Source organism: Ptychodera flava, unplaced genomic scaffold (assembly GCF_041260155.1).
Source record: "Ptychodera flava strain L36383 unplaced genomic scaffold, AS_Pfla_20210202 Scaffold_42__1_contigs__length_1331906_pilon, whole genome shotgun sequence".
NCBI lineage: Eukaryota > Metazoa > Hemichordata > Enteropneusta > Ptychoderidae > Ptychodera > Ptychodera flava.
In genome coordinates, this window is record NW_027248364.1 from 1,277,338 (window position 1) to 1,296,864 (window position 19,527).

The window sequence follows — 19,527 nt, forward strand, 5'->3', positions numbered from 1 at the left end:
GTGAATTTGACGCATGCGTAATATGTCATATTATTTATTTTCTGCTGGAGTATTGGTGGGTGAAAGTGGATGCAAGTATTTAGACGATCAACATTACAATATTCGCCCTGACGATTATCCAGGTCAGTATATCACAGCAATATATATGGTCGTTAGATTGATTCTCTCGTTACACCAAGTGACTCTCGAAATTTGCGTTGAATGAACCTCAAATTTAGAATTTACCAACAGGCTATTTGCCTGAGCTGGGGTCCTTCCGGATCCGTTGCGATACCTGTGGTACTGGTATGCAGGTATTCCGACCTGTTGATCCTGTGGAAAATTCTCGCAGACAGGAATAAGGAAGAATGACAACTTCACTCGCTATCACATTTTATATTTTAGTCTTGCTAAGTGAAGTAACAATATCGCTTATTAGTACGTTCATGACTTATACCGTCTTCGATACAATGCATAGATTGTCAATGTCATTTGTAAAATATTTGTGGCTACCTGTATTACACGTCCATTCCGTTGAAGATCAACTCTTTCTCAAGAATCAAAAGAAAGGTATTTATGATTATTGACTGCAGTTCAGGGAAGTAATTCATCCGCATAACCCCTACCAGCTGAAGAGATGCTCTTCAATGCCAACATTTCTGTGACCTAGTGTGTGTTTTACTTCAAGTTTTGTTGATACCGTATATCAACACACTGTTACCAGTGCTGGTCAATAGTTTTCGTCATTTTTCAATTGTCATTTTAATATAACCATAATATAACTTGTTTATGCAAAACACAATGTTGTCTAAGTGTGTTCCAATAGTCACACTGCAATTTAGCTGAATTCTCTGTCTGCATAAACTATTTAACCGATAGCTGAGATGTGACTACCATCTATGTCAATGTGCACTGCTGTGACAGAGAGGGAAATTAATTGTATGGTTTAATTATTTTGTGCATCAAAACATGACCTTTATTGAATTCAAGGGGATTGTCACAATGAAAACTTCAATATTTACGACTATGACATTTCTCAATGATAGCTTACATCACAAAAACAGTATGATGCTATGTCAATTGAACTTTGACAAGGCTGTATTGAACTTTAAAGTGTCAAATTCACAAAAACACAATGAATCAAGGGTAAAATTGACTCATATTTTTTTTAATTGCTCACAAACATATCTGTACATATTTATTAGTATTTGGTATTATTTCTTAAATTGATACAGTGCAAGTTGTGAAGCAAAGCGCATCAAAAATAGAAATAAACATAACTTACAATGTTAGCTATGATAAATATGTAAGTGAACTTGATGCATGTAACTTATCTGCATACAGACATTGATTAAAGTCTGTGAATATCTCCTTTATGCTTTGCCCTCATACTAACAGCTACTCTACCAATTAACCTTCAACCCTTTTAGTGTTGCAATTTTTTCCTTAAAAAATTTAATGTGACATTTTACCAATTTTTATGTTTTTTTAATTATTATCATAATTTTAAACCAAATGGACATAATTTTTCATAGCTAGAGTAGTTAATCAACATTTTGGAAGAATTAAAAAAAAATTGTCTTAATCTGAAAAAAAAATTGCCTGTGTTATATTTTTAAACGTTGACAATAAAAGACTTCGGAACTCGAACGGTTCATATTAATTATCATAAAATTTGAAAGTTTTAAATGTGCTTAGAGAACACAACATCAATTTATAAAAATTAAGCAACGTTCCCCTTGGATGGGAATAAACTGCCATAGAAAACAATGTAACAGAATGGTATAATGTAGTTAAAAAGTCTGAATGGAATTATACAGGCGTAGGGTGAATGTTCTACCTGTAACTGTGTCTTAACATACAAAGGATTGCTCAATTAGCACATCATTAGATTGGTGTCTCTACCAAGTGTTAAAGGAGACCTTTTTTGGCAGAATTAAAAATGATACAAGTGGTTCACTTGTTTCCTGCAGGCATCCCCAATTCACACTTTGTAACTCAATTATCATAGCAGAGTGGAGGAACCTCAATGGTTGGAATGAGACTACTGTCCATGTTAAAGATTTTACTTTCTGCATGAAGAATCTGTCCTCAATCCCTGGTTTTCACATCATGGTTGTTGACATTGACTGTTTATGGGACTTTAATCCTTTGTTCTCTGTTGCAGTTTGTGCACAGTTAGCTCAGACTAGAGATATCAAGCTGACTGTCAGACAAAGAGCTGTCTTTTTGTAAGAAAAAATGTCTTGTTCTACTTTGTTGAAGTTTAAACCTTTTCAAGTTAGGTACATGGTGTTTTCCACAACTTGGAAAAAAAGACCCCAGAGGGGCGACCAATTTACATAACATTATCCATACTTTGCATATTCTTTTGTTGTTTTGATGCATATTAAGTTATTTACATGTGAATAGATTGCTGGAAAATCAGTGGGACGAAGTACCCCTCAAAATCCCCCTTGTGGAGAACCCTTTGTTTGCAGACCAATATTGATGGAGTGGTTACTTTCAGTTTTCCATTGAAACTATAAACATGTCAGTTCATTGTCAAATTCAAGGGTCAAAGCTATTCAGTGTGACTCTTTGAATGTCAATGAAAACCCTGAAAAATCAACCTTGAACTTGTGTAGAATGAATGTGAAATGTCATCCTTTTGTAATAGTAGTCTAAATGAGTGTTAATACAAACTGAAAGGCCAGGGACTTGATCCCTAGGATCAAGTAAGTTCTAGTCTGTAAGAGTTTTCCATTGAAATTGTAATCTAGTAAGTTAATTTCCTGGCAAGACAATGTGAGGCCTGAACCATGCCTTTAACACTAAATATATTCAGTAATCATAGCAACCACTATACCCATAGTGCAATTGTCTAAAATACAATTATTTGTTGTACGCTATTGCTAGACACAATCATGGTGCATGTTCAGTGGAAGGACCCTGACACAGTGTACATGTGTATTCAAGATAGATACCAACCGTTGCATCCATATCTGCCTTATTGGTGTCATTTATAAGGCCAGAGCCTGTTTCCTAAAAATCTGAACTTTTTAATGTGTCCATGTATTTGAAATGCTAAACAGTAAGCTTACACCCTACTTGACACTTCAAGCAACTCAAAATTACTACTAACATGAACTTAATAATATGCTAAACAGTATACCCTACCTGACAACTCAAAGTTAATAATAATAAAACAAAATGAACAAAAATAATGTCCATCTACATCTACTTTACTATGAACCTTTTCCGTGCCAGACAGTATCACTTTCCCATCAGCCAACTCAGTGAAAAGCAGTATTGAGCCAAAACCATTTGTATTTCCACCTATTTGTCTTGGTCAGTTCCAACATCTTTAGTCCATAAAAACCATGTTACAGTATCTGTGATTTCAGGGACTTTCAAATGTTCATTTTTTGTTGCAATGCACCAAATGGGATGTATTATGCTTCTCTAGTTTTAATGAACTTGACCTGATGGTGAAATACCGATATGAACTTGGCAGGACAAGCAGGAACTCTGTACCGATGATCTTGAATGAAAACGATCTGAATTCCACACCGATGCTTTCTACATCTATCACTCTATACATGCATGTACTCCACTTCTAAATTATTAAAATGGTGAATAAAAGCCACAGCTCAGATACTAAATTGATTGCTAATTTGTTTTATCATGACAATACTCATCTTCTAGTTTGTGTCAATATTCAAATTGTTAATCAAATTTACTAACCACACAGGCATCACATCCTGTGTGTCTAGGGATTTATGTACATGGGTAATTAGTATTACTGTACATTTACTTCCAAGCAGTAATGTTAGTACAATTGGTCTATACAGTACATAATTTCACGGCAGTAAGCCAACACATTTTCTTTTTTCTCTTCCCAACAGTGTGTGGAACATATTTGCAAACACAAATTCATAAAACACTGAACGTTACTATTAACAAATGAATTGCTGTCTGGATGACATTACAGACATACAAGCCTTTAAAATGCACTGTTCTTGTTTACATGTGAGTTGTAGTCCAGACCAGAATTCACTTGTCAACACTGACAATGCACCCACACATGTACCGGTACAGGCTGAGTTGACAAGCTGAATACTGTATATCTCAGCATACTTACAGTCAGTAGAACAACTCAATGAGAAACTATGGTTGATATGAAAAACAAAAGTGGTGAAAAAAGTTCAAAAGTTATAGCTACTTGGGCCCTTTTATTGGGTTTGTGTACTGTTTTGTAAAACTGTTTAGCGACACCAAGTCTTGTAATGTTTGATTTTCCTCGTAAACTTATACAGATATTGATTTTCCAATCATATTTCCTACGTCAGTAAACACTTCCCTATTCAACAGCCATTCAATGCAAACCTTGGTCAGACGGCATTGTGATTTCTTCCATGTTGAAAGATATATACTGTATAAGCTTTCCCTTCAAACCTTAAACATTGCAGAAATATACTGTATAAGCTCTTCCTTCAAATCTTAAACATTGCAGAAAATAATGATAATCTTCTTTGCTTTTTTACCCTTTCACCACCATGGTTTGTCCCAAATCAATTGTTTTCTATGGTAAAGTTGGACCTGTATACAGGGAACTGGGGATGAAAGGGTTAAAAGGACACTGCCATGCAAACAGACTTTTCAAGGAGTTATACCACACAATCATGAATTTCAAACCTACCGGTATGCTTATAAGTTTGATAAAAATTTAAAATGCTTAGATATCTTTAGTTGACCTTTTCATGCAGTCACTGATAAAGACAGGCAGTAAATGTAGTATAGCTGCAGGCAGTGTAGTCACCTTATCACAATAGTGAATGGTTTATTGAAACCCATGTCAGCTGTCTCTACAAACCATCCATCACTGATCAAAGTCTTCAATAAACTCAATGCACCTTACATTCCTATACTTTACTAACATGTTCTATTCTTAAAATATGTTTGCAAAATCACCTGACAAGACCCAAAAGGTGACAGGTATCACGGTCATGGAGGGACTGTGCAGGTATCTAGTGTCAACATCACAAGTATTACAAGATTTTTCCCAGAAATCAGTGTTTTGTACCAAGCTATGTAAATCTCTGAATTGCAAAATTACTGCAGTTACTGAATCATTGATCACAGCCACAAGCTAATGAGATTTACAATGAAGTAAAAGATTGGCCGACTAGCGGGAAATACAGGAAGTACTGATGAAGGGTTGCACCCGAAACGTCTGCGCTTTTTAGTCTCTGCTTTGCAAGTGTTTTATCTCCCGCTGGTTGGTTAGTATTTTACTGTATTTGTTTTAACTTTGCTCTTTATTTTAACGAGTACTGTATTTCCCGCTAGTCGGCCAATTTTTTACTGTATTCCTTCACACTTGCTGCAGTTTTATCCCTCTTTTGAGGTCATTTGTAATTTTGAGATTTACAATGTTTACGTTAAAACAACAGACAGATGGACAGACAGAAATTTGGATGACCAGTCACGTGTACAGCACAAATATAGTCACTTGATTACTGCGATGTCTCTTGTCTCCAGTTACATTACAACCTACATTGTTTTCTTACCTTCCTTTCATTGTCAGTGTTCCACAGTTTGTCTTGAGTTCATCATGACGACACTAATGAGTGTCCCATTTAATTCAATCTCAAAATCTGCTAAACTACGGTACTACAGAAGGTTTTGTGAAACATACAGTAATTCAATTGATTTTCACACACACCAGTGATATGACATACATTTTAGTAGAACTAAATCAGTTTTGTGATTGTAGAAAATTGACATGTTCATTGAGTGGTTGAAAATATTTTTTATTTCACAAACATGATGTTTACGACTTTTCTAGTGGTTAGTTGGTGTTCAATACATTTTCCAAAGTCTACCATGTCCGCGTTAATAACTATGACAAAATACAACTTATGAATTTTGGGCAAATATCTGATTGACACTTAGGAAGGTACATGTACTGTATTGTTGCCAGGGTTTGATACAGTGACACTGTCACACTGTCAGAGAATTGTGAAGTATTGAAGACGTGAACTCTGTGTTCTCCTCTGGCTTCTGAAATTTTTTAGTAAATTTACGAATTAAGTATTGAAACTTTCGTAAATTTTGAAATTCATAAGTAAACTTAACCGTTCCAATATGGAATATCATTCAATCAAATTCAAATTAAGTACCACATGTGCTTAGACAGAACTATTTTGAGGTTTGGGGGCCTTCAGCTCTCAATCAACTAGCTGCTTCCTTGCATTTGTATATTTACGAATCAACAATGAAAAAAATTAGTAAATCATCTAAAAAATTAGTAATTTTACGAATTTGAGAGTGGCAGAGGAAACACAGTAACTTGATGAAGACAACAATTAACCATGGCTGCTGTAAGTTAGTTGCTGATTAAGTAAGGTTGTGTGTCATTAGAAGATTAATGAATAAATTCATTAAGCTGAAAGGTTTTCATACAAGGAATGTTTGTCCTCATTAGTACACATTCATCAAATTCATTACCATCCTTCATTAGATGTCAGCTGTCAAAAACACTTAATGTAATTACTACATATATGTAACTTGCAAAATCTAAAATTTGACCCTTTAAAGCCCCAGTGCTGCTAACTTTGATGATAATTTCACCATTTTATGACCTTCTCGTGTCTATTTATAGACAGAGAAGGTATTAGAGTTGAAAACCAGTATGCTGCTGTCAACTACTTCCGTCTGTCAAGACTTCCGTCTGTCAAGATCCGTTGATGTCATGCCATTGTGATGGGTCATATCACAAACTGGTGGGGGTGTTCATGGCTCAGCTTTGAGGTGTGGGAGAACGATTTTGAGCTGTGACAAAAATCAAAAGGGACTTAGCGGCATAGCCACAGTGTTAAGCCTTTCTCCAAGGTTTCTTAGTTTACTACAATCTATTACAGACTACTGAGCTGAAGTTAGGGGTAGGGTACTCACTTTGTGTTTGCTCACTCTGTGAGCGCTAGTGTTTGGTACTGAGTTGCATGGATATCCCCTCATGGCCTCACGTGATTGGGCCTGTTGCATAATCTGCAGAGATGATCATGCTCATGCCTCGAGTCTGAAAACGGTCATTGTGTAAGCCTGTCGGCATTTTCCTTGCATTTTTTCTCATTTATTTTGCAAAATATCGGCGAGTACCTCAATATTTCAAGATAACTCTTTCTTCCCAATCGTTTCCTGGAGTTTCAGAGTCATATGAACGAAAATGAGTGAAAGTTTTAGACAGGAAAATCGGACGTCGGCCATGTTCAATGTTTACAGTACAATCAGAAGTTTATGTGGAGGAATTACCGGTAACCAACACAGCACTGTTCATGATGCCCGCCCTCTAGAGGCAGACCTTCCTATATGAAGTACCACATTTGATGCTGTGGAAAGCTTGACCACACAATGGAGCATTTAAACTTTTAGTAAATGACAAACTGAATAAGAAGGTATTCTGAAAATGTCAAATACTGAGAAAAAATGCGCAAATATTCAAAATAAAAAGGTTAACTGACTGGTCAGCTATAAAAAACAACGAAAATGTTTATGATCAAAAGTTTTTGAGATGCGCACATTTTAACAAATACAGAAATATTTACATCATAAATATAAGACAAAACTATTTTTTCAGGGATGGGACAGGTTGGAAATGAGGGGTGAGAGACAAAGGCACTCCTATTGCTGCATGTGGATGCAGCCACACCATTTCATTTACAGCATACTTATTCACTGTGTTGTGTTCAAGTTCCATATTGTACTGACTGTCATACAAGGATAACATAAGCAAATCAAATCAAATTAGAAAAGGATCAATGCTGTTGTGTGGATTTTGCTGAACATGGTTGATTTAATATTTCGCCCTATATATTTGGTATCCAGCAAAGGCATATTTTGATGTAAAGTCAAAATTAACACTACATTGCTGACAATATATGTTACCGTGAACTTTTTTTTTATAAATTATAGTATAGTAGTACTTCGAACAGATTAACAATTATCGTAATGTCAACCCATAATTTTACATCACAAAGACTGTAATTCTGCCAATTTTTTTTTGTTTTTCAGTCATTTTATAAATTTTGCACTGCACAAGATGATTGAACAAATTGCAATGTTTGAATTTGTAAACTCAAAGAATAAAAATCCTTTGGTCACAGATCAAATTATTTTTTGAAAAGAAATTTACTCTTAAACACTTTTAGCATATATTCTTTACGCGGTCATGTATTTCAAGGAAAATATGCCTATTAAAAACAGTAATTTCTTCACTTTCAATTTTTTTCAATACTATGACAATTATCAGCCATGAGGTTATACAAACACAAGACCAGATAAGCGTTTTTCATCATTTCCACATGACTCTTTGGAAAATCTATTAAAAACAGTTAAAAGTGACTTAAAATGATCACTTGGTTACAGATGCCAGGTTGTGTATTTCACATGCACTCAGGTCAGTAGGGAAGTGCGTCATTACTATTTTGGACTGTTAATTCTTATTTCTGAATTATTTAACTTTTTTCCACATTGAACTATCTTTAGGCAGTTTATACTGTAGCTTAGAATTTTTTTGATTGATATATTTAATCATCTTTTGGGTTCTTTGGGTCCATATCCCACCTCATGCCCCTACATTGTCAACTAATTTACCAACAACTCCATGCCAACAACCAATTACCTGACCTGGCCAAACATTAGAGAAGGTACAGCGTCATTGACGGTATTTTTTTGAATGTGAACCATAATTCCTTGTTCTTCTCCCCAAAGAATGTTGATATACACAGTATCCAGCTTGTCAACTCAGCCCCTATGGTTGTAAAGTGCATTGTTATTGTTGAAAACTGACTTCTGGTCCGGACTAGAATTCAAATGTAAACAATATTCATGCATTTTACACATATAGACGCTAAGTTGACAAGCTAAATAGTGGGTGTTTCAACATTCTTTGGGGAGTAGAATACGAAGTTGCAATTGATTTATAAAATAAAAATAATGAAAAAAAACCATCGAAAGTTAGCAGCACTAGGGCTTTAATCAATGAATTTAGGTACAAAACCTTGTAAATTGTTTCAACAAAATTCAATTAGCTGGTACTTTGGGGAGACATGTTGTGGATCAGAGAGGGATATTGTTAAATGGTTGTTGTACTCCCTAATTATAAAATGTAAATTTAAACTCATCAAGTTTTTAGACAATACTCAGTACTTGCATTTATGAATAGTAGGTGTACATGTGTGATGTATGTATAGCACATGTACAGGTATATTGAGAAAGAAAACATTGACAACTGTTCATATCATAACCACCAACTTCTCTGTATTCAGTCTGCACATCAACATAGGTACAGTAATGTTAATTGTTTCTTAATGAACTTTCATTGTTTTCCAAGCTTTTAGAAGTACTAATAGTGACCATAACTCGTTTTAAAGCTTGTGAAAAACATCAGCGTTGTCATCAACAACGAAAACTGCAATCTTCCAAGGTTGGGTTTTGATTCAACTCTGCATTGATTTTAGAAAGCTGTGTCGCAATGGACAAATTGCAGCTAGCACACTAAGCATCATAGTTACTGTAAAGAGATTACAGTGATTACACACAAAATCATTGTAGCCTGGTTTCCTGTCAGGTTTTAATTATTGATGTTATGCAGCAATGCATTGTGGGTAACTCAGAGCAGTGTCATGAATGATATATCATCTCAGTCTCACTGTGTTTATTTTTCATCTATTCCAGACATCAGTGTGTTCCGTGCATCAGTGCAAAGTGACGGCATCTGGAATTTATTAGCGTCATCATTCTCTCCATTTGCAGCAAGGAAGGAGCACTTAATCCGTGGAGGTAGTTGCAGTTTTGGATAAGACTTTGATCTAGAACAGCTATGAATGACATTGTAGCAGTGTGGGACGTTGCTCTCAGCGACGGTGTTCACAAAGTGGAATTTGAACACGGTACAACATCAGGAAAACGTGTTGTTGTAGTTGACGGCAAGGTAAAGACTAATTTGTACCTTTTTACAGGGCAAGTCAGGTCAAATCATTCAATGTAAGAGTGAAAAGAGTTGCAAACAGTTGAATTGTCTCAACCCTCTCACCCCCACTTCCCTGTCTAGAGGTCCAACTTTACCATAGAAAACAATAGGATTGGTTCAAACCATAGTGGTGAAAGAGGTAAATTCAAGTGATTGACACAAATATTCAAAACGTCTGACATACCATTATCACAGTGACACATGAAATCATTTGAATACTTGTTTTTCAGGTTCATTTTGATCAAGTTCATTGCAAATTCATCCAATATTTTTGAAATTGAATTTTAACGTACAATTTCTATTACTACCTTGAATAGCGAAGATTGTATTTGTGTATTTTAATTGACTATTAGTGACAAGAAATGAAGAATGTGAACACCTAACATATCAATATGTTTCATAGTGTCTAATTCTGTGAAAAGATGTTGAAATATTAATAAGAATAAATAATTTAAGTTGATATTGATGGTACATGTGGCTACTGATCATTTCAATGTAGTCCTGACATTGTTGATAACACAAGGATGACTGTTGCCATGGATACAGATTGAAGTTGATACAGTAGCTGCACCTACAAATTCAGTGTCTATTAACTTGATGAAATTCTCTAATAGACCTTTACCATGTTACAGCTAATAGTTCTAATGTTTCCCCGAGTCGTAGACGTCAACCATTATATTTGGCAGTATGCATACTGTCTCCCTGACCTTTAAAGACACTCTGGTTGTCATGGTAACATATTTGTTTCAATGTAAACATGCATCTTAGTAATTATCTGTGTTATGATTTACCTTTGTGATTCATCAGTGATATCATTCAAGTATGGTGCATGTCTGTGAATATCAATCCATGCTTCATGTAAGATGTTGAAAGCTGTGTACGTGTGTCTAGTGAAATTTAATGAATTTACTCTTCAAATCAGCGCTTGTACCGGTAAAAACCAGTATGCTTTCAGCACACAGAATGACTTTGATCAAGTTTTCTGAATGTTGTTCAAATTCGTAGAATATCAGATTTTATATAATTATGATGTCTATATGTTTATGAATCTTAAGAATGTCAAATCATTAACATGAGAATAGTCTGTCGCTGGGCAACAGTAAATAGATATTGTAACATTGTTTCAAGTTGATGTACTGACAGAAGACACCAAATGGTTCCTTAGCAACATAGATCACATGCATTCCATTTATTGTAACATTGTTTCAATTTGATTGACAGGAGATAATTAGGAAGAACTGGATGTTTAAACTTGTCGGCAGGGAAGTGTTCAACATTGGCAAAGCCAAAGTGAAAGCTGCAATAAACATTGATGCTGTCAGTGGATTTGCATATGAATACACGCTGGAAGTCAATGGTAAAAGTTTAAAGAAGTTCACAGAGCAAAGGTCAAAAACTGCCAAAGTTTGGTCTTTAGTAATAGATGGTGTAGACACTAGGATTGTTCTAGGTAAGTGAAATGAAAAAATTCACTATTGGCTTATCATCATTGGTTGAGAATTATGATTGGTGAATGGGATCAGTGCTGAATAATTAGGATTCACTGATCCTCACTTACTGAAGTGCAATGATTGGTCTATTGTCACTATTGTACATCCAGAATGTGAGTGAAATTATCATGATTTCTATATTCATCTGTTGAACCTGGTTGCATTCCATTTTGTTGCACAGCTTAAATAATTCAAAATTTTTGTCATGATTTGTTCATCTGTGTTCACCTGGTATGCATCATTTTAAATATTTGTTGTGACTTGTATATGTGGTCATGTGATATGCATCATTTTGGCACAGATAAATGTAATGAGCCAGTTACTGGTGGAAGGTAAGATGTCATTGATGCATGGCTACAGAAGTAGAGAGGAGGTGGTTTGTAAAACATCATCTTACATAGCAAAGGATGCTGTAAAGGTCACCAAAAGTGTCAAATTGTGTGGTGTCTAACACATATGCTGCCAATGTATATCAATGACAACGCCTTGCTAAGTCAATCACAGTATTTGTTCATTATGGGAGTAAATCTCTTCTAATTTTTTTTATCAGAAAAAGACACGATGGATGTGTGGTGCAATGGTGAAACTCTTCAAACAGCTGTAAGTATACTCTGAAGATTTAGCTATTGAGTTTTCAAATTCATGTATCTAGGTATAATTTTGACACATCTTCATGGTGGCAGAAGTTGTCTAAATATTCCTAAGACTTATCCAGTTATCAAAAATGATAGAAAAAATGAATTTGGCCAATGAATAATCTAGCACAGTAATAGCATTTAGTACATATTTCAAAATAGCTTGTATTATCAAGTGTTCTGAGAAAGTTTCAATAAAAAATCAGTACTGCTATGGCATGTCCATGTATTTCTACTCACAAAGATATAATCTGTGGAATCATTTGATGCTCTGCGACTCCTGGATGTAAAGATGTACACATGTAGATCTTGTGACAAATCCAATGGTATAAACAATGAAGGAAAATTTTTTTGCTAAATGGTAATAATGACGATTTTTCTGCGAAACCTTTGTGTTATGGATTTTGTTGATGGGTGAATTTCGGTAACAGAGTTATATTGAATCATCAAGAATAACAAGGCAAATATTGACATGACAAGTTACACAGTATTTACTTCAACATATTTTAGGAAGCACATGTAGAAAATCTAGTCATACATGGAACAAAAACTAGAGTATTGTGGAGTTTAAAAGACTCTCATTGACACATTAAAGTTTCAATGTTCAAAAGTCTTTAAGAATCACCATGTTTAACTGAATTGACTGTCTATTACAGGGAGAATTTGTAGACGACGGAACAGAGACCCACTTTGAAATCCGAGATCATGATTGTTTTATAAAAGCTGTCAGTAGTGGAAAACGCCGCGATGGAATCGTACATGCGCTTTTTGTCGATGGAAACGAAGTTCCCGAAACGCATGAAGAATCAGGGTAGTAGCATTGAATCTAATATACTTACAAATTAGATTTTACAAATTGTACATACAGAAGAAGGGTTTTGATTTTTTAGCTTTGGAAATTCTTGTGTGATACTTTTTTTTTTCAAGAATTCAGATGACGAAGTCAGCTAGAATACGCTTTGTTATCTTATTATGTTTATATATTGTAAAAAATTCATTGTTTTACGTCCATGGAAATGAAGTGAATATTTTACAAATTTTGATGTTATTTTCACGTGTTTTAAAATTGGGAACATAGCGATGACAATTTTTCGCTAAGCTAGATTGGGAGAGTATTTTACAGTGTATACCAGTAGTTGAAGATCAGAAACTATTTCAAGAACTATTCCGAGGCAGACAGATAACAGCGGATGCTTTACAGAAAGATTTACATGGGAACTCCCTAGTGTATCATTAAGAAGTCATGTATCTTATGAATAAAGCCCCCTAAGTTGTTACAAGTCAGTACTATGTCAGTCAACACTGTACTGTACCACAATGTACAGTAGAATATGTTGCTTGATTTGCATAGTGCATCCCTAAGTTGGTGTGCAAAACTAAGAGGCCATTGAAGTCTCCCTAGGTATTCTTAAATGACCACCTTGTTTTACAGTGGCACAATTGCATAGCTACTTACCGTGTATTACCGTTCAGTCAATGATCATGTATGCATTACATGTACCTGTATTACAGCCTGGCTTTATCTGTAGGGTGTTTAGTACATTTGATTATAGATGGTAGAGGGCGTCCCATCAAGTGATTTGATGATTATAGATGGCAGAGGGCGCCCCATCAAGTGATTTGATGATTATAGATGGCAGAGGGCGCCCCATCAAGTGATTTGATGATTATAGATGGCAGAGGGCGCCCCATCAAGTGATTTGATGATTATAGATGGCAGAGGGCGCCCCATCAAGTGATTTGATGATTATAGATGGCAGAGGGCGCCCCATCGAGTGATTTGATGATTATAGATGGCAGAGGGTGCCCCATCAAGTGATTTGATGATTATAGATGGCAGAGGGCGCCCCATCAAGTGATTTGATGATTATAGATGGCAGAGGGCAACCATCCAGTGTAAATGACTTCGATGTAGAGATTGGTACTCCACTAAAACCGTAGTTTGACACATATTTGGCATTGAGATTTCTCTTGCAGTGTATTCCTAGAATTCTGATGAAAAGTCAGACGGAGAGAACTTAATCTTGAACGGAAATTTTGTACATACAATGGAGCATCATGTTATCCTTGAACAACAGAATCTCTTTAAACAAGAGAAATCCCAACCAAAATGTGAAGTCAAATACCTTGTCTGTTGCAGTATTTATAATAATAATAATAATACCATGTTACTCTGAAACACTCACTTCTAACAAAACTGACATATTGTTCCCGTCCAAGATTTTGTCGCCTGTCCATTTGTGAAAACAAGATTGAAGTATTTTCACTGCTGGTATGTGTGGGTCTTCTATTCATTTTAAAGTCTAAAAAGCTTCTTGAAATCATGTATTCATATGCCATGCGTACCCAAGTTTTGTTGTTCTATACCAAATAAGGCAATGTGTGATTGATGCAATATGTAAATTTCTGTGTTCCTTCCATATAAGGTATGATATTTAAATATGGCACAAATTCTGTGCCCAAATATGGTAACTGTATGTCTTTGTTTGGAAAATAGATGGAAGTGTAGTTATTTGAGATGTCAAAAATTTGCAATTATTTTCATCATATCAAAATACTGCTAAAATGTAAAGTACTAGGAACAGGCCTGGAAAGTCTTTTTCCGAGAACAGAACTCAAAATTCCATGCCCAAACCAGTCCTCAGCTTATCTGATCAAGATATAAAATTCCAGTTTGTCCTTCTCTCTGATGACAAATACAAGCCTTTTCTTGTTCAGATGTTTTATTCATACGCAAGCTTTAACCAAGAGAGATACCATTTCATGTTTTGCTAGAAATTATGTCAATGTTACTTAAAATATTTAAATTTACTTTGCAGTTCCATGGCAACATGCTGACCTACTTTCACAATCTGTGACTTTTTTGTATATGATTGGCAAGCTACTTTATGCATATCATTTTTTGACATGGTGTATGGAATGTACATTTAGTCTGTGTGAGTGGATAAGCTACCATTTGTAAAATAAATCTGTTTTACAGAGGAATCGCTTGTGTGATTTTTAGCTCCGCTGTCAGCGACGCGGAGCTTATCAAATAGGTTGATTATCCGTCGTCGTCCGTCGTCCGTCGTCCGTTGTCGTCCGTCAACAATTGCCTTCTCCTCTGAAACCACAAGTCGAATTGCTTTGAAATTTTATATGCAGTTCACTTGGGGTGACCTCACTTCAGTTTGTTCAAATCATGGTGAAATTTGCATATTTGTATTTTTGGGGCATTTTTTGGTGTTTTTGGTAAAAAAATCTTCTCTCTGAAACCGCTCGTCCGATTGCTTTGAAATTTGATATGCAGTTTGCTTAGGGTGACTTAAATCAGATTTGTTAAAATGGTGGTGAAATTTGCATATTTGTATTTTTAAGGCAATTTTTGTCATTTTTGGTAAAAAAATATTTAAAAATCTTCTTCAAAACTACCAGTCAGATAGCTTTTATATTTGGTACATATGTCCCTAGGGATGATCTATTTCAGATTTGTTCAAATTGTGCAGAAATATGCAAATTTGCATTTTTAAGGCAATTTTTGCCATTTTTGGTCAAAAAATGTATTTCTCAAAAAGTACTGGTCTGACAGTTTTGAAATTTGGTATACAGGTTTCTATAGATGAACTAAGTAATATATACTGAATTTCTGATGAAATCTGTAATTTTGTATTTTTGGGGCAATTTTTGCCATTTTTGGTCAAAAAATGTGTATTTCCAAAACTACTCACCTGATAGCTTTGAAATTCTGTATACAGGTTCCTACAGATGAACTAAATGATATTTATTGAAATAATGATGAAATCTGCAATTTTGTATTTTTGGGGCAATTTTTGCCATTTTTGGTCCAAAAATGTGTTTCTCATAAAGTATTGGTCTGATAGCTTGAAATTTGGTATACAGGTTTCTACAGATAAGCTTAGTAATATATATTGAATTTCTGATGAAATCTGTAATTTTGTATTTTTTGGGCAATTTTTGCCATTTTTGGTCAAAAAATGTGTATTTCCAAAACTACTTATCTGATAGCTTTGAAATTTGGTATACAGGTTTCCATAGATGAACTAAATGATATTTATTGAAATAATGATGACATCTGCAATTTTGAATTTTAGGGCAATTTTTCTCATTTTTGGTCAAAAAATGCGTTTCTCAAAAAGTACTGGTCTAACAGCTTTGAAATTTGGTATACAGGTTTCTATATATGAACTAAGTGTGATATTTTGAAATTATGATGAAATCTGCAATTTTTATTTTTGGGGGCAATTGTTGCCATTTTTGGTCAGAATATTTTATTCTCAAAAAACTACTCATCAGATAGCTTTGGTTGACATGTTCTTAGGGATGATTGAATGTGATATATTCAAAGTATGATGAAATCTTCAATTTTGTATTTTTTGCAGCTTATTTTAGCCACTTTTTCTGGCCACTGCATTGAGTTATCATCATCATTCTTCATCAACATGTGTCAAAAATAGTTATTCTGTACATAAACACAGCGGAGCTATATCGGCCGCTAGGTCGCTTGTTATCTCAAATGTGAAAGTTTTTTCAGCTTGCAATTTTTGCCAATTGCACAATGCAAGCCAGTCAACCTTCACAAAATTGAAAGTTTCCTATAAATGAGTTGTCTTGGAAAGGTGGCTGTTCATTTTTGTGGCAGCACCCCTTTGAATATTACCTGCTATTAACAGTACTACAAAAGACAATTGCTATCGTAGACTGCAGTTGTTATCTGATACATATATATGCAATCCCGTATAAATTATCTTTGAAGTTCCGAACGATAGAATCCTAGAGATAAACTTATTTTATGCCTCGTAACCCATGAATATTGGTAGTTACACTTCAAGTTAGTATTTTTTTTTTCATTCTTGGACCAATTGTATGTTCTCAATTCTCAAAGTAGCCGACCATAGTGTAGACTGACCCTTCATAATATGTACACTCACTCAGTCTCAATACAGATTTTGACTCAGTATATGATCGACTGGTTTACCCACACCTTATCATGGTTATGCCACTCTCTGCTTCGTGCCCATTGTTCAATCCATGCTTTCTAATTTCCATAACTGAATATTTTATAATTACCACCTGGCTTTCTTTTGTTAAAAGTGTCCGTTTACTAGTAATTCGGACAGTTCTTTTATTCAAAAATGTCCGATTTACTAGTAAATCAGACACTTTTAAACAAAAGAAAGTCACGTCGTGACAAGTCAACAACCCCCAAAAGCGACATATTAACCAGAAGAAATGTATTTCACCATCAAGTACAGAGCATAGAAACTTCAAACTAGCAGCATCAGACTGAATAAATTTCTCAAGTACATCTCAAAATCAATTATAAGTCACCGTGGATGAAATAACAGTATCGATTGCAAATATCGCTATGTCATACGGAAAGGTTACTGTTATCACGATCATTTGAAGCTGAAAATTACGATTTCAAAGTCACTTGTCAAAACTGAATGTGAAGTTTTCTGTCTCCTTTGGTAATAGTTACATTTACAGGCAAACACGCAGTACCGCACTCATTGTGGTCTGGACATTGTTTTGTTAGTACTTGCAATTTCAGTTGCAGGAGTGACTTTCTCTGACGTGGCGGTGCAGCTTGGTTTTCCGATTGTTGCGGTCGGCACCGGAATGACAGGATTTTTCTTTTCCATCTTTGGCTTGGGTGGTTGAAGAGCATCGGATACAGCTTTCACTTGTTCTTCACTGAACTTCTGTGTCCAGTTTGTTCAGTTATCAACTGCTCGTCAAACTCTTGACGATAAAGACTCGTCTCCTGTGTGACCTGTCAGCATACAAATTTTAAATATTAGAAATTGTAAAGTATTTTGTCAGCAAATACTACGCAGTTAGTGACTAGGGAGTTTACGTTTGTTTTTCTGTTAAACATTTCAATAGAACGCATACATTACTTGCCTTTCCAGAATGTCCAGTGAAGTAGCCAAAAATTCCTGCTTTGGTCGTCGTTTCTTGGCAGTATTTTCGCAGTGTATGAACTCCAAACTTCTGTTGAGAGAATTTCACCTTCCCGTCTGTTGCTTTAGCAAGAGGTCGTCTATAAAATGGCCCTTTCTTTGGAATATACGACCAATAGGTCTGAAACAATTTCACAACACAACGAGGATTTTCTGGTTGAATGTAATGTTTGATGGTCTTGAACTGCTGACCAGGTTTGCGATATAAACCACCCTAATCAGCTTTTGTAGGTTTACAGTGAAAGCCCACATATTCACCGATATGGTCGCCCTGGAAAGATAATTGATCCACAGTTAAACCTGAATGTTCATCAGCCGCACGTAACCCAAATATCTTGCACATGTAGAAGTACACACCGCATAACTCAACCTGTTCACCCCTGATTCCCAGTACACAGGTCCACGCTTACCAATGATAACAATGGGTTTGGACCAAACCATGGTGATGAAAGGGTTAAACCAAGTGCAGTCGAAGTATCAAAGGAATGCTGCCACAGTTTTTCTTCGTGTTCAATAGTGTACCGCTGGGCTTGTTTTTTCACTGTACCAATACCTTCGCGTGAAAGTTCTTTCATGACGCCGTCTAAAGTGTTTCTCAAACCAAGAAATGTGCCATTGGTTTTGTCCATAAAGTTCAAGTCAGAACAGTTGCAGTTATCTCGAAGATGACGTGCTATCGAACAACATAGCTGTTTCAGGGAATCTGGAGGGTAGCGGTTACCATTCTGCCGTCTTGCTTCAATTACAAATTTAGAAAGCCAGTAATTGAGTTCCTGTGCTTGTATTCCTTCAGTCAAGGTGGTACATATTCTACAGGCTTACCTGTGTGACTAGCTTCATTTTCAGAGAAAACATTTCTCCGAGCCATCCATTTGTTCCATGTCTTTACCCCCCAACGGTTCATTTTGGCAGTGTTGTCAGGAATACATGATTTCTGGTAATGCTCCACATCTCCTCGGCCCTGCGGGCCTCAGAGTTTTACCGGCAAACTGTACCGTTGAATTCCGTAAACCGCCTCCTACTCGTCCGCTTACCTATAGTAAATTGGTTTATAGACTCCTTAGGGGCCACGGATAATTAAAACATGCGCACGGCTAACCGCAACTTCCACTTTTAAGGGAAAGGGTGTTTTGCTCGATTTTGATTACCGTGCACAAAAATCGTACTACATGTTTTTATATCCCAACGTTTCGCAACACATTTTTAGCTACTATAGACTATAGTCTATAGAAGCTATTGGGATGGGTATCCGTCCGGCGTCCGTCTGTATGTATGTATGTATGTCTGTTTGTGAGGCGTCCATCCCACTCAAATATCTTGAGAACTGCAATACTTACTGATTTGATATTTGTTGTGCAGATGAAAAATGATTTTGAGAAACCTTTTTTTTAATTTTTTGATGTTGTTGAAAATATGCAAATTAGCTCAAACAAGGGCGCTTTTGG

General features: G+C 35.6%; 1 protein-coding gene across 2 annotated transcripts; it reads left to right on the forward strand.

The window, feature by feature from the left end:
* Positions 1–27: 27 nt before the first annotated feature.
* LOC139128069 (fas apoptotic inhibitory molecule 1-like) lies at positions 28–15,104 on the forward strand. Of its 2 annotated transcripts, XM_070693926.1 has the most exons (6): positions 101–122; positions 520–549; positions 9,700–9,955; positions 11,216–11,444; positions 12,035–12,084; positions 12,776–15,104. In XM_070693926.1, exons 3-6 carry the CDS (start codon positions 9,845–9,847, stop codon positions 12,932–12,934), a joined length of 549 nt encoding a protein of 182 aa, XP_070550027.1. In that variant the 5' UTR covers positions 101–122; positions 520–549; positions 9,700–9,844; the 3' UTR covers positions 12,935–15,104. The 2 variants fall into 2 exon arrangements, with proteins under 2 accessions (XP_070550026.1, XP_070550027.1); XM_070693925.1 differs by lacking the exon at positions 520–549 and having other exon boundaries at positions 28–122.
* The last annotated feature ends 4,423 nt before the right edge of the window (positions 15,105–19,527 follow it).